Source organism: Helianthus annuus, chromosome 8, assembly GCF_002127325.2.
Source record: "Helianthus annuus cultivar XRQ/B chromosome 8, HanXRQr2.0-SUNRISE, whole genome shotgun sequence".
In the NCBI taxonomy this organism is placed as follows: Eukaryota; Viridiplantae; Streptophyta; class Magnoliopsida; order Asterales; family Asteraceae; genus Helianthus; species Helianthus annuus.
In genome coordinates this window covers 19,876,361-19,891,901 of record NC_035440.2, presented here as the reverse complement: position 1 = coordinate 19,891,901, position 15,541 = coordinate 19,876,361, and the positions used below count along the sequence as shown (strand labels likewise).

The 15,541-nt window shown below is 39.5% G+C and overlaps 1 protein-coding gene and 1 long non-coding RNA gene across 2 annotated transcripts; both read right to left on the bottom strand.

Annotated features, from left to right (window-relative positions):
- Nucleotides 1-369: 369 nt before the first annotated feature.
- Nucleotides 370-3,188, bottom strand: LOC110872304 (3-hydroxy-3-methylglutaryl coenzyme A reductase 1). Its single transcript, XM_022121074.2, has 4 exons — nt 2,086-3,188; nt 1,452-1,633; nt 1,013-1,359; nt 370-931 (listed from the first exon to the last, which is right to left on the bottom strand). Exons 1-4 carry the CDS (start codon nt 3,048-3,050, stop codon nt 653-655), a joined length of 1,773 nt encoding a protein of 590 aa, XP_021976766.1. The 5' UTR covers nt 3,051-3,188; the 3' UTR covers nt 370-652.
- Nucleotides 3,189-12,173: 8,985 nt separating this feature from the next.
- LOC110870909 lies at nt 12,174-13,639 on the bottom strand. The gene is made up of 3 exons (XR_002553339.1): nt 13,530-13,639; nt 12,909-12,965; nt 12,174-12,401 (listed from the first exon to the last, which is right to left on the bottom strand). It is a non-coding gene; the product is annotated as an uncharacterized LOC110870909 (long non-coding RNA).
- Nucleotides 13,640-15,541: the final 1,902 nt, after the last annotated feature.

Below are 15,541 nucleotides of genomic sequence, written 5' to 3'. Positions count from 1 at the left end.
CCAAAGAGGGAGCAAATAATCGACAAAAATTGCAGAGCGAACAACGATCTTCATTGTATGGGAGATGCGGGTCGAATTTTGGAGAAGAAACAGGGCAACAAGGAAAGTAAATAGTGAGTGTATTGGCTCGGCTAAGGTTAAAGCTAAATCTAAATTTATTCGAGAAAACCCAAGAAGCAAGCTCACCTCGTGTTGAATTGTAAACGAACTAGTTCGTCTCGGCTTGGAAACTATTCAAACTGATTTCGAGCAATTTTGAAGTCCCGAGCTATTTTATCAGCACCAACTACAATTAAACATACAAATAGAATAGTGAAACCAAATACTAGCTGATATCCCAATCTATCAACTGCTGAATGATATCTTGCATAGACTAAACATACTGATAAATAAAATCGTAACTCGTACATAATCAACTCATAGAACTCGTAATTCATGCTCGTCCTGTCCTGTATTGGCTACACATTAACAATATATAGACCAAGAATGGACCCAATATATAACATGGACACGGGTTCGAAATGGACCCAAGAAATACGACGGTTAGGGAAAAATGATCGGTATGGCTCACAGAGAGATCACTTCAAATGAATGTGTGGTCTTTACAGCTATTTTTCGACTTAGACTGACTGCCAGAACTGAAATCTTTAACTTAGAAGTTAGAACTGTTTTTTCTATACTCAACTAAGATGTGATTGCTGTCAGTCATATCATGGTTGGATCTGTTGTATTTCATGTGGCTTTTAACAAGCTGCCCGGCCGAAATAGCTGACATCAAAGACAATTCACCCGCCAAAACGGAACCTGCTACTATGGTTGCTAAAAGCCTTGCATTTGACCCTGGGGACTCTTGGCTTGCACCCTTTACTCCAAGTAGGTTCAAGCAAGCCGCTTGAGATGCTAGTTGGGTCCCACCTCCCACTGTCCCTACCTGCAACATTATTTTATTCGACGATACATAATACCTCCATATTATTTTATTCGAAAACACAGATTACTATTAGAACAATACCTCAATGGCAGGCATGGTAACAGAGATGTGCAGGTCTTTCCCGTCATTTACCGCCTCCATCATAGTAATGCAATGAGAGCTTTCAATGTTTTGGGCAGGGTCCTGACCGGTGGCTATGAAAATTGCTGAAACGATATTAGCGGCATGAGCGTTAAAGCCTCCAAGTGAACCTGCGACAGCTGAACCAGCAAGATTTTTAAGCATGTTAAGCTCAACAAGTGCGGGCACGGTAGTTTTTAGCACCTTCCTCACCACCTCCTCGGTAATAACTGACTCGCAAACAACTGACTTTCCACGCCCTTCAATCCAATTCACGGCTGATGGTTTTTTATCAGAGCAATAGTTTCCTATACAATCAAGAATAACATGTCACGACATTATATGGAATACGTTCTTCTAATCCCTGAAAACAAAAGTTAAAAGGATTTGGGGAGTTCACCAGATATACCGATCACATCCATATCGGGAAAATCAATGTGAAGAAAATCCAAAACATTTTGGACACCTTTCGACACCATGTTCATCCCCATGGCATCACCTGTGCTGCAAGTAAATCTGATGTATAGATTTCTTCCAGCAATAGAGCATTGTATACTTTGAAGCCTAGCGAATCTGCTCGATCTGATATAACAGACCAAAAAAATCAATCAAGAACTGTATTCTTTGCAAGTAAACGTATAGAAACAAAAGTATCAGCTACCCGTATGAAAACAAATCAAACACGCAACAGAAATACTATCGAATTTTAATTAAATTAGAAACATGCAACACCACCAATTACTATATCCTATTATTGAACTCAGCATTGCAAACTACTATCTAAGAAAAAACACAGCTAGCTGAACCTTAAAGCAAGCCCTAATTCAGTAGAGTTAAACCATCATTATAACCATTTTGATCCTAAACTAAGTGAAAATGCAGGCTTTTTTTGGTAATATTTTGACAAGACCTATCATACTTCAAGCAATTATTCTTTCAGATAATGATTGTTTCATCATTTTCTACCATAAAAAGACAATGCACAAAAAAATGAACCACAACTAAAACTAGAAACACCTAAAAAAGAATCTTACTTATTAAAAACAATACTCAAAGTCTCAAAATTAATCCTGTCTTCCAAAAAAAACTTAAGACTCGCAGCCCTCGCCGCGGTCCCAAACCTAACAACCGGCGCTCTAGTCATCCCATCCTTCAACAAAACCGCAGTCGCCCCACCCGAAGAATACACAGCCTTACAACCTCTATTCGTACTCGCAACCAAACACCCCTCGGTTGTCGCCATAGGCACCATATACTCCCCACCATTCAACAACAAAGGTCCAGCAACTCCTACAGGTATTTGAACATAACCTATAGGCATTTCACAACACTGCCCTAATATCGACTCGTAATTGAACCCTTCCAACGGTAAACCTTTCACCGATCTCCCCGTCCTCCTCTCCACCGCCTCCCGTCGTATCGCCGCCGCTCTTCGACAGTCTCCGAGCCTCGATTCAAGCGAATACGACGGAATTGTCCCGGAAACTACCGATTTCACAATCTCTTCATCATCTAAATTATGTGTTAGATCAAGTGTATCAGATTTAGGTGAAGAATTAGGTTTAGAATCCATAACTTTAGGTTTAGGTTTAGAAACGACGTCGTGTTGGACGAAATCGATGCCGAAAAAGCCTAGGAGGTAGATGAAGGAGGCGATGAGAGAAACAATGGCGGCGAGTTCGGAAACGGTGACGGCGTGAAGAGGTGTAGATGATCGGATTTTTTGGCGCCAACGGTGGAGGAGGAAATAGGCGACGGAGAAGAAGAGAGTGAGGAATATTCCGTTTGTTAGGTATAGAGGAAGCGGCAATGCGTCGGATGCTTTAGGGATTGGTGACGGTGAACGGTTATTAACGACGGTTACGGTGCCGGAAGAAGAAGAAGAAGATGATGATTGATTGTTATTGTGATGGTTATTTTTGTTGTTGTTGTTGTTGTTGTTAGTGTTACGGTGGCGGAATAGAGGAGGTTTAGGAGGAAGTGCACGGCGGAGATTCATGGAAACGGTGGCAGTTGAGGGAAGGCGGCGGATGATCGGTGGTTTTCACGGTGTATTCACACGCATGATTCAGATTGGTACGGAAATTTCGTATTTTATTTAATGGTCATTTTGACTATGTGAGCTACACGTGGTGGCAATCTATTGATCTTGTTTATTTTCTTGAAAGTTTTGGTTGTCGGTTATTTATTTATTTATTTATTTATTTATTGTAAAAGGATGGAGAGAGTGGTCTCGGGGAGTGGGGTTATCGTACGGGAAAGGGGATGTCGGTGTTGGAGCGATGAGCGGGGAGGGGTGTAGGTGATGAGTAGTCACTGATGCGGAAAAAGAAGATAGAAAGGAGAGAGAGGGTTAATGGTTGGTTTCAACTCCTTTCAACCAATCACAATTTTTTTTTAATTTTTTACCACTCTTCATGTGTTTGACCATTGTCAGTGACTGAGTGCAAAATGGGGAGTGTAGTGAGAAGTTCACATGACATGATATTATTGGTTAGAAAATAACTTAAACACTCATCATTGATTGAATACTCTCTCCACCCTAAGGTAGGGGTTTTCAAAATTATCGGTATCTGAAAATCTGATCCGAAATATCCGATATCTGAATCCGAAATATTCGAAGATTCGGATATCCGAAAATTCGGATATCTAAATTTTCGGATTCGGATAGTAATTTTAAAAAATTTCGGATATTTAGGATTAAATGTGGTTTATATAGGCCACAGTTTTACACTTCTAACCCTGTACTAACACATTATTGTATTTTCTCTAATACTCCTCTGCAAACAAAGCACGAGAGTGACTTTGTTTGAAAACTAAAAACATAAAATAGAAGGATTTGCTTTCGCCTTGTTATCCGGCAACACTTCTTAGATTGGCAACACTTTTGTGTAGGTTTTTTCTCCAACCGGCAATTTTAACAGGGATTTGTTTCCCCTTGTTGGTCTTCTCCCCTATCAAGACCTCTTTGTTTTGTTTTGTGAGGTGTTAGTCGCCGGAAAAATTGCCATTGTTGTAATGTGGTTGAGACGACTTAGGGTTTTGATTATAGCAGGTTATTTCTGCAACCCTAAGCGCTGGGAGGTATGGTTGTTTGTAGCAGCAACGACTGCTTGTTTGTGTCAACGGCAACTGACGCAGCTAGGTTTTCATGGTGATGACGGCGACGACGGCTAGGGTTAGCGGCAGTGGCTAGGGTTCTGGTTGTTGTGGCGGTGGTGGTTGTCGGCTGTAGTGTAAAACCATGGTATTTGTGATGGCGCCTAGGGTTTCGCCGTGGGTGGAAGCAATTACGGTGATGTTGGTGTTGTGATGGTTAAGGGCGGTAAAAAGGTAGAAGAGGAAGACTATGTGTCACACCCCGATTTCCACGTGTCTCACCGGTGGGCACGGTGGGGGATTACCGTGACGTAGTTGGCAACAATATAGTCAAACCACACAATATATGAATGCACAGCGGAAGCATAAAGATAATTATATTTCAACCATTGTTTGCAATATCAAATGTATTACGAATAGTCGAAAAGTATCCACAGGGGATCAAATAAAAATATAAGTTTCGTTCAACAGACGAAGGCATCTTAAGCTTGCGAGACTCTTTATGATGCTAAGGAGAATATCCAGCCAATTACGCATAGTACCTGCATTTAGTCTTTTTGGGAAAATACGTCAGTTTACACTGGTAAATACATTCAACCGACACTTTTGTAAAATGTTTATTAAAATTGATTTGAATGCACAAGGCACAAACTCTTTTATAACTTGGGAGAATTATTTAAATTTATAATCTTGTGAACGGATTACATGTTCCTTATGCGTTCAGTAGCCCGGATCAAGTCCGGGTTAAAGATCAATAGACACACCACATCGACTATTTATGCACTGACGAGTGTACGCCTACACTCCGCGCTTAGGTCGTGGCCATTTCGTAAAATGATGCCAGGGATATCCGGGACATGGTCATTAACCCCCCAAAGGCTTTTAAGTAACAAGACTGTTTAAACGAGCCGATCAAATTTATTCAATTACCCACTCAATCGGTGGAGAATTTGATGCCCGATCAAGCGGTATACTATGTACCGTAACCCAAGCCCGTATAACGGAAAATAAGTTAAAGTATTTACCTTTGCAAGTATAAATCCTTAATCGAATAAATTGCAGATAGCTTTTACTGGTCTCCTATTCTGGAACGAAGGTTTTAAAATAACCTATTAGAATCCTAACGGGTCTTTAATTTAGCCGTAGCTTAGACCGGTCAGTTTCAAGGGTAGTTACGGTTTAATCGCGTGAAAGGCGAAAACCGTGAATGGAATGTGATTTGGACCCAACAAGTTTGAAGACTTGTTTTATATGGGTATAATAACCACACTCTGGATTTTGGGGTCAAAACAATATGGTTTGACCCGTTTCGGCTAGTTTATGTAAACTAGTTACATAAGCCGAACCGTGCGCGCAAAAGGCGCAACGGGTAACCGTAAGAGTCCTACACTGGTTTCCTAAGTCAATATGATTTAAAGAGGTTGTGGCATCAGTAGGATACCTTCCATAATGCCCGTAACGAGTTTAAATCCATTTTATGCCCCCTAGGGGTATTTCGGTCTTTTTAAAGATTATAAAAGAGGTTTCTGAGTTCTACAGGAAATCTGAGTTTCCCGAACAGTTTATAAAGTCTAAAATACTTTATTTATTATTTAAAATCAGTAGCAACTGGAATCGGGTCAAAAGACCTTGTAGAACTCACGTTATGGCCGAAAAGGGTATATTCGGTATTTACCGAACCGTTGCCATAACCGCAGGTTATGAGCAGGTTAAAAATAATTAAAAATCTTTAAAAATCCCAAAATATTATTTTACATCAGTGTGTAAAAGGTTTGGTGTCGAAATCTGGGTTTAGATAGGCGTTATGCTAATTGCGCTACTTAATTACTAAAGTTTCCGTAATTTGCGCTATTTAGCATAACTCCTATTCTGGACCTCGGATTGACGTGAAATTTTAGGGACATGTTTAGAAATCAGTAACTAAGGTTATGGTTCTTTCACATGTCCGAAATTCTCGTTTTAAATTAAAAAGGGCGTTACGGTCAACTTTTAAGCATTTAACGGAAATGTGTAAGAGACTCGGACAAACAACGAACCGGTCACAGAGGGTTATACCATCATGTAACCTGGTCCTAAGAGAGTCCTAAGGCATATCTAAATCATACTTTAACGGGTCAGAACTGAAGTCAAAGCAAAAGTCAAAGTTTTGCGACTTTCGGCTCCGAACCGGGTCAAAACAGTAAATGGTCGGATCAAACAAGCTTAGACTAGTTAATATACTTATTATCATGTTTTATGAGTGTTTAAACAGGTTACACACCATCTACATTACTGATTATGCATTAAATCGCAAAATAGCATTTCTGTTGACTTTTTCTAAGCACGTTTGACTCGACATTCGGACTAGTTAGAGTGGTAATCAGAGGGTGCCCTTTTAGGGGTTTAAAGCCCACATGATTACCAACATATAACTACCTTTGATATGACAAACCACTGGACCATTTGTGATTTATCGTAAAGTCAATTGTTAGTTACGACGGATTGACTTTTAAGCTAAACTAAGCATAAACTAAGCCACAAAAGGGTAGGCATACTTACAGAAGCTTGGTGCACGACTAGGGATGTTAGAAGAATGCTTTGGAGCTCCTGAGATGAACTAGAAGGCAGGTTTGAGGTGTGTTTCAATTGTGTGCAAGGCATTGCCTTTTATAGTGAAAATTTTGGCATAAGATCATTACAACTCACTCTACAATGGCTTATGGATGATCAGCAGGTGTCCTATAGTGCTAGGGGACATGTAGAGGGCGCCCATGCTTCAATTAATGCACACAAGATCGTTCACAAGCTCAAACATTGAATCTGTCCAAGAATTCTGCATCTGGGACTCGTACGTGGCCCGCATTAGGATTCAAGCAACTCGGACGCGGGCCGCATGAATCCTAAAGTGAGTAAACGAATCCTCAACTGGCGCGCGGCCCGCATTAGCTCAACCATATCCTTAACGCGGCCCGCCTGAGGGTTGATTTCCAAGATTTTCAAATCTTTTGTAATCATTAACCTGACCTTTCGGTTTCGAAGGGGCAACTTTGCGATTTGGCCCTCGATTATTTACAATTAAGGGCCTCGTGACTTTTACCCGCATTGTTAAGTCCCCGGTTAGTTTAATTACTATCCAAAAAGCCTTAACTTTTATTGTTGACGCTTTTAACCCCTCGCATACGAATTTGATCATAACTTTCTCGTTTTAAAACGGAACTTCACGAAATTTATATCGTATATTCTAGTGAGCGTATTTTACTGTTACAAAGCCTCGGGTTCGTCAAACGGTCACTCAGAGGTATAAATTAAACATGTTGACACAATTAACCCCTGTAGCTTGTAATCTCTCACTTTCTTCCGCGTTTCGCTCCGTACGATCCGTGATTTATTCGTTTGAAGGTACGGGCATCATTTAGGGTTACTATGCAGTATATTTACCCCTCGTTGACATTTTTAACCCTCGAATTTACATACTTTCAAGGTTTGTCAACTTTAGTCCTTTATTTAGTATTTAATGCCACGTGTAAACTCATGACACGTGTCAACACTTTATTGGACACAAAATTTCGAGGTGTTACATCCTCACCCCCTTAAAATAAATCTCGACCCGAGATTTACTGAAATAAATAAGGGTATTTTTCTTTCATCGTGGATTCAACCTCCCACGTGAATTCGGGACCTCTACGGGCATCCCATTTGACCTTAACAATAGGTACGTGCTTCCTTCGAAGCTTCTTTACCTGTTGATCTTCAATCGACAAAGGTTTTTCCACAAACTTTAAGCTCTCATCTATATGCACATCTGTATGTGGTATTACCAGTGATTCATCAGCGAAGCACTTCTTTAGATTGCAGATGTGGAACACATTGTGAATTCCATTGAGCTCCTCCGGTAAGTTTAACTTATAGGCAACTGACCCGACACGTTCGATAACCTCGAAAGGTCCTATGTATCTCGGGCTTAGTTTGCCTTTCTTACTAAAACGCATCACTGTCACGTTTCTTCTTCTTGCCCTTTAGTAGGTTTGCTAAGCCCTTGAGGAATCCTCGGTGGCTCTTACGTTCTTCCTCAAATTCTCTCTCCACACGGCTCAAACGGTGGAGTATTTCTTCTTGTTCGGGAGGAGAGAAACGTGGTTGTGGCGCCTGTTGCGGAACTGGAGGTCTGGGAGGTGCTGGATACCCATGAGCTGAGTAGTCCGATGCTCCCATGTCCCCATGAGCTCCGTCAGGATAACGTGCATTATACCTAGCCGACACCACATATGGGTCGCGCTCATAATTGTAGTTGTAATGTGCTTGTGATGACGGTTCGAACGGGTTGTAAGCCGTTGGACCCGTGTAAGCAGGTATGGGTTGGTCATACCCAAATGGTGGCGAATTTGGTGCAGCTGGTGCGGAGTTCGCCTCCTGTATAGGACTTGAAGGTCCTTCTTCTTGTAGTGGCGGGTAGTGGCTACTACTAGAGTGTCGAGGGGTGCTGAAGTGGAAATCCCTCCTCCTCGTGTGGACATACGAGCATTTGTCCTCCTACGCCTTGGCGGATCAGGCATTACTGGCTGTACCGGTGGCGGAGGTGGTGGCGTAACTGCCACAAAGCGTGAATCCTCGGAAGGATCTTGCGGATGTCGCGGTTGTTGTGATGTCTGCTGAGGTGGTGTGTAGTACCACTCATGTCGGTCGAACAACGCTTGAAAGCTATCAGGTCCCTGATAGGGCGTGCCATGGAAGGATGACCCATCAGAGACTTCTATTGGGTGCGTGGGCGTACCACGAGCAGGTTCTGTCGGATCAGTATCCTCGTCCATATGATCTTCGGAGAAGTGATCTTGCGGCCCTAATGGAACAAAGCCTGAAGGTTCCTGGATGTAGTCAGCTGGATTAAACTGACCTCTGAAGTATGGAGTAGGGTCGTCAAAATTTCGGTGTGATACCGAACGTTGTAGAGGTATGAAGGAGGGTTGCGGGTTATTGGGATCATTCTCGGAATTTGGCCCGAATGAGTGCCGGTATGATGGCGTCGAGCTGTGCGAGGTGGGATGCCTCGCAGGTTCATAAAGGTCTCTTCGCCTCTGCGGTTCTTCACTCCTTGTAGTTGAAGGAGCTCGCGTATTTGAAGGCCCGGCTTTGTGATCGTGGTGAGTAACGATCTCTCCTCTGCCTCTTCTTCCCCTTCCTCTACCTCGGAAAATCACTGGCGGCATATTTCCTGCTTTATAAAACTTTAAATACCAATAATAAAAGAAAAAGACAAAATTGGAATAACAATTCGAATTTGTCCTATGTTCTTGTCTAGACTCAAGTATGTGCAATTGTGTCACTGAGATTAAACACATTAGGATAGTGTTTAATTCACTCAATGTTGGCTCTGATACCAACCTGTCACACCCCGTTTTCCACGTGTATCACCGGTGGGCCCGGTGGGGGATTACCGTGACGTAGTTGGCAACAATATAGTCAAACCACACAATTATATGAATGCACAGCGGAAGCATAAAGATAAATATAATTCAACCTTTTGAATGTAATATCAAGTGTATTACAGAAGTCGAATTGTATCCACAGGGGATCATAAATAAAATAAAGTATTGTTCAGTCAGATACAGCATCAAGTTTGCAAGACTATTCGTGATGCTAGGAAGCTATTACCAGCCAAATTTCGTGTAGTACATGCACTTAATCTTTTGGGGAAAATACGTCAGTTTACACTGGTAAATACGTTCAACAGACACATTTGAAAATGTTTATTAAAATTGATTTGAGTGCACGAGGCACAAACTCTTTTATAACTTGGGAAAATTATTAAAATCTTGTGAACGAATTACATGTCCTTTTATGCGTTCAGTAGCCCGGATCCTGTCCGGGTTAAAGATTAATAGACACACCACATTGCGTAAAACCGTGGTGTAAAAACCAACGGCTACGTCTTTTAATAATAATAATGTCGACATAATATACCGGGTGTACGCCTACACCGGGATGTCGAGGTCGTGGCCATTTCGTAAAATGATGCCAAGGATATCCGGGACAACGGTCATTAACCCCCCAAAGGCTTTTAAGTAACAAGACTGTTTAAATGAGCCGATCACATTATTCAATTAACCACCTAAGCGATGGAAGATATGATGCTCAATCAAGCGGTATTAATATACCGTATCCCAAGCCCGTATAAGGGAAAATAAGTTAAAAGTATTTACCTTTGCAAGTATATTCCTTAATGGATTACGTCACAGATAGCTTTTACTGGGGCTCCTATTCTGGAACGAAGGTTTTAATTAACCTATTAGAATCCTAACGGGTCTTTATATTAGCCGTAGCCTAGACCGGTCGGTTTCAAAAGATAGATATGGTTTAACCGCGCGGAAAGGCGGAAACCGAGAATGGAGTGTGATTCTGACCCAACAAGTTCAGAGAATTGTTTTATATGGGTTTAAGGTTCACACTCTGGATTTTGGGGTCACAATGATATAATTTGACCCATATCGGCTAATTTACGAAAACTAGTTTCATAAGCCGAACCGTGCGCGCATTAGGCGAAACGGTTAACCATGAGAGTCCTACGCTTATTTCCTAAGTCAATATGCCTTAAAGAGGTTGTGGTATCAGTAGGATACCTTCCGTGATGCCCGTAACGAGTTTTAGTTAATATATCGCCCCGTAGGGGTTTTTCGGTCATTTTAAAGACCTTTAAAGAGCCTTTCGAGTTCTACAGGAAATCCGAGTTTCCCGAACAGTATATAAAGTTTAAAATACTTTATTTATTATTTAAAATCAGTAGCAACTGGAATCGGGTCAAAAGACCTTGTAGAACTCAAGTTTTGGCCGAAAAGGGCATATTCGGTATTTACCGAACCGTAGCCATAACCGCAGGTTATGAGCAAGGTAAAAATTATTAAAAATCTTTAAAGTTCCAAAAATATTATTTTACAATAGTGGGTAAAAGTTTTGGTGACGAAATCTTGGTTTAAATAGGCGTTATGCTAATTGCGCCGTTTATTACAAAAGTTTACTTTAATTGCGCTATTTAGCATAACTCCCATTCTAGACCTCGGGTTGACATGAAACTTTAAGGACATGCTTATAATTTAGTAAGCAAGGTTATGGTCCATTCACGTGTCCGAAATACTCGTTTTATTTTAAAAAGGGCGTTACGGTCAACTTTTAGGCGATTGACGGAAATGCGTAAAAGACTCGGACAACAATGAACCGGTCACAGAGGGTTATACCATCATGTAACCTGGTCCTAAGAGAGTCCTAAGGCATATCTATACCTCACTAAAACGGGTCAGAACTGAAGTCAAAGCAAAAGTCAAACTTTTGCGACATTCGGCTCCGAACCGGTTCAATATAGCAAATGGTCGATTCAAACGAGAGTAAACAAGTTTATATACTTAATATCATGTTTTATGAGTGTCTAAACAGGTTGCATATCATTTATATCACAGATTATGCAAGAATCGCAAAAATAGCTTTTTGTTGACTTTTTAAGCATTCGTTTGACTCGACATTTGAGCTAGTTAGAGTGGTGATCAGAGGGAACCCTTTTAGGGGTTTATTACCCACATAAATACCAACTCAGAACTACTTTTGATCCGTCATAAGACTGAGCCATTACGGATTTATTTTGAAGTCAAACCGTAGTTACGACGGTTTGGTTTTTAGCTACATTACTAAGTAAAATTGAACCACAAAGGATCTAAACGACTTACAGAAGCTTAGGCTTGCTTAGAGAACAAAGAAGAACACTTGGGAGCTTTTGAAGTGACCAGAGAAGTGTTTTTGAGTTGTGATGAACTTATGCACACAATGTGCTTATTTATAGTGCAAGAAGGGCTTTAAGATCATCACAACACACTCTACAAGTGACCATGGATGAATGGCAGGTGGCCTAGAGAGTTATTGAAACGCCCACTTTTTCACATTCGAAAATAATAAATACAACATACTAAATTTAACAAAAATTGGGCATGACCCGTTCGTACTATAAGCAATTCCCTGCTTTTAACAATCATTATTCAAACTAAATTCTACGACACGTTTCAAAAGACATAAAAGTTGTAACCATTCAAGATTCCATCAAAAGCGTTTTGTCCGAACTACCAAAATAAGATTTAAAATCCTAACTTACCTACAAAACATCCTAGACATAAATTTAACATTTACATTATGAAAGTGTTTTGACCCATTTACAAAGACAACTTTAACCGGAAGCGCATAAAGGGCGATGTGGTGTGTTCGATCCAAGCTCGCCATTATCAAGAGTGAGATTCACCTACATCCATAACACAAACTTACAAGTTAGTTCGGTTAAAACATATTACTAATACAATTTGCTTTTCATCATTATTTGACCCGTTACCGGGTCACTATATCTTTACATATTTTCATTCGAACTTCTCATATGACAATTTCGTTTAACGGATATAGCACCATCTTAGTTTCCATCATCATCAATCATCCTATTTTATCCGACCCGTTCTCACGGATCATACTTATTCTTACTTTTTAATTTTTCCATACTTCACTAGCTATCTTAACTTCATAACAATTTCATCTTACTTGACCCGTTTAACTACGGGTCAATACGTCACCAAGAACACCTCATACTCATACTTTAGACCCATTTGTACGGGTCGTCAATAGACTTTTCCCTTTTTCTACTAACAATTCGCATTAAGACATTTTACTATAAATTTCCGCATAAAACAACGAACAATTATTTATATGAAAACTAACACAAAATCTACATTCTACATGAGCGAAGTTCATATGAACTTACTGGAGTCGTGCGCTCCTATTTCCTTTGCTTGGTTTGATTCCCCTCCTTTCTTCGACCCTATAAGGTGCATCACATACGCGTTTAGCTTTCGCGTTATACATCACTTACGCACATTTACAACATTTACCATAATGTTCATTACTCACATTTATTTTTCATATCATCATTAGATCATCAATACTTCAATTTCTCATGTTCATACATAACCAATTCAACTCAAGCATTTCATCGAACACATGGCGTGCGTACTATCTATAAAACATGATGTACAAGTAATTATAGCATATTCAACCTAAATTCATCAATGGATTAACCTAATCTTTCACAATCAATATCATAATCATACTACATATGATTCATATCAAATTACCCATCTAAACACCTTATATAACACGAGTTTAACATCCACATTACACAATTTATCCATAAACTTTACTAAACCTCATTACCTTACAATTTCAAGTGGGTTTTACCCCAAACTACTAATACAATCAAAATAGCACATAATATGACCCCTATTTGTTCATATCATTTAACATTTAGGTTCGATTTCATACACAAATCATAATTTTCACATAACCCACTTCATGAAATTTCATAAGAACATGAAATTAAACTTACTTGGTATCTAATATAGTTAGGAGATCTTACTTCCTAACTCATGCACCTAGAATTCAGCTTTCAATCCCTTCAATTTGTAGGATTTTTAAGAAGTAGGGTTTCCCCCTTGGCTCCTTCTCTCGTTCGATCGCACACAGCCAGGAACAACACTGACCTTCTTTTTTTTTAATCAAATTTCATTACACATTTACACCTTTAGACCCTTGTCTTTTAAAGTGTGTCCAAATTGTTATTTCCCATACTAACTTGGTCACTTTTCTTTTGGTTAAATTAGTTACATACATATTTTGTGAACTTAGTATCATTTATTTAACTTTTCCCGTGGCATAAATCTCTATTTGTCATTTTCTATTATTTAAGCATCACTACTTTATATTATATTGACATACGAAAATTTGGGGCGTTACAAATCTACCCCCCTTAAAGAAGGTTTCGTCCCCGAAACCTAAATACGTATTGAATAATGACGGGTAGTGTTCCCACATATCATCTCCCGTTTCCCATGTGTGATCTGATTCTTTTCGATGTCGCCATTGGACCAAAACTTGTCTAATGGCTTTGTTGCAAAGTTGTTTCACTTTGTAATCTTTTATTGTCACTAGCCTTTTATTATATTTCAATCTTTCATCACTTCGATGTCATCCAAGGGCACATATGCCGTTTCAAACGCGAGGCACTTTCGTAATTGCGACACATGGGAGGTGTTGTGTATTCCACCTAGTGCCGATGGTAATTCTATCCGATATGCTACCATTCCAACTCGAGCTAGTATACATTCTAAGAAATCTACTTGTATCCTTTCGTAAGTACATACCTCGAACTTTGACAACAAGTTTTCATCCGATCACCCGCCATGATGATTTGATCACTACCAAGTCCAATGCACTTGGTAATTCAATATGATCCTATTACATTATTTCATGATCATCATTCAATTGTTCAAGCTGATTTCTTAAAACTTATGTATCGGATTATTCATTCCCGTATACTTCTGATATCTACTTAGGGGAATAATTATCATAATATTCATACTTGTTCATTCCTATTCATTCATATAAAGACACAAATCAAACATCATTCAGTAGTTTCTAACTATTTAGCTTCTACATACACCTCATCCTTACAAGACCAATATCAAGCGAAATCTCTTTCATGTCACTGGGTTGATAGTTCTTTTCATATTTTTCTTACAATACCTACGTATAATCTTTACCCGAGACCAATATTTCCTTCATTCATGATCTATCATATCTGTGTGGATAAACACAATTTTACGTATACATTTATACAAATCGTGTACATACTATCTTGCTCTAATCTCTTTACCATTTATCCCTTGGTTACAAGGGTCAATATGAATCTTTTATCACGCTATCAATATGATCGATAATTCAATACTCACATTTGAGTAACTCATATTACATTCGAGGTGTCATACTCAGCTATACTTGTCATCACATTCCATAGCTGTCATACATATGTCATTCCTTCTAGCAATTGTAATACTAAAACAACTACCTAACATTGTACCACAAAGGGCTAATTCTTATCTATATACTTACCTAGGTTCCGCTACATACGAGATTATAAGCTTATTACATATGCCATTCCATTCCACGTATGAGTTACATAAAACTTGGTACAACCATTCATTCGATAATTGAGATTACATTCTACCACGTAGGGTTGTTTTATAATACAAACCATGAATCATGCGTATAAAACTTTAACTCTCGAACATTTCCTTAGAGGTTTACCTTCTAATAAATCCTCACATACGATAGGGAACCCGACTAAGGGCAAGATTCATTCAAATATCCATTCAAATGTTCATCATATTTTACATTCCACTCAACCCCTCTTTATATAACATTCCACCTTTAATAGTTACACATTCTTATATTTTCATTCTAACTTCCTTCAACGTTAACCTTTCACATCTTCCATACAGTTCTTTCTAATTATTCAAAATTTGGCATACTAAGCATGTACCCCACTTTCTTAACAGTTCC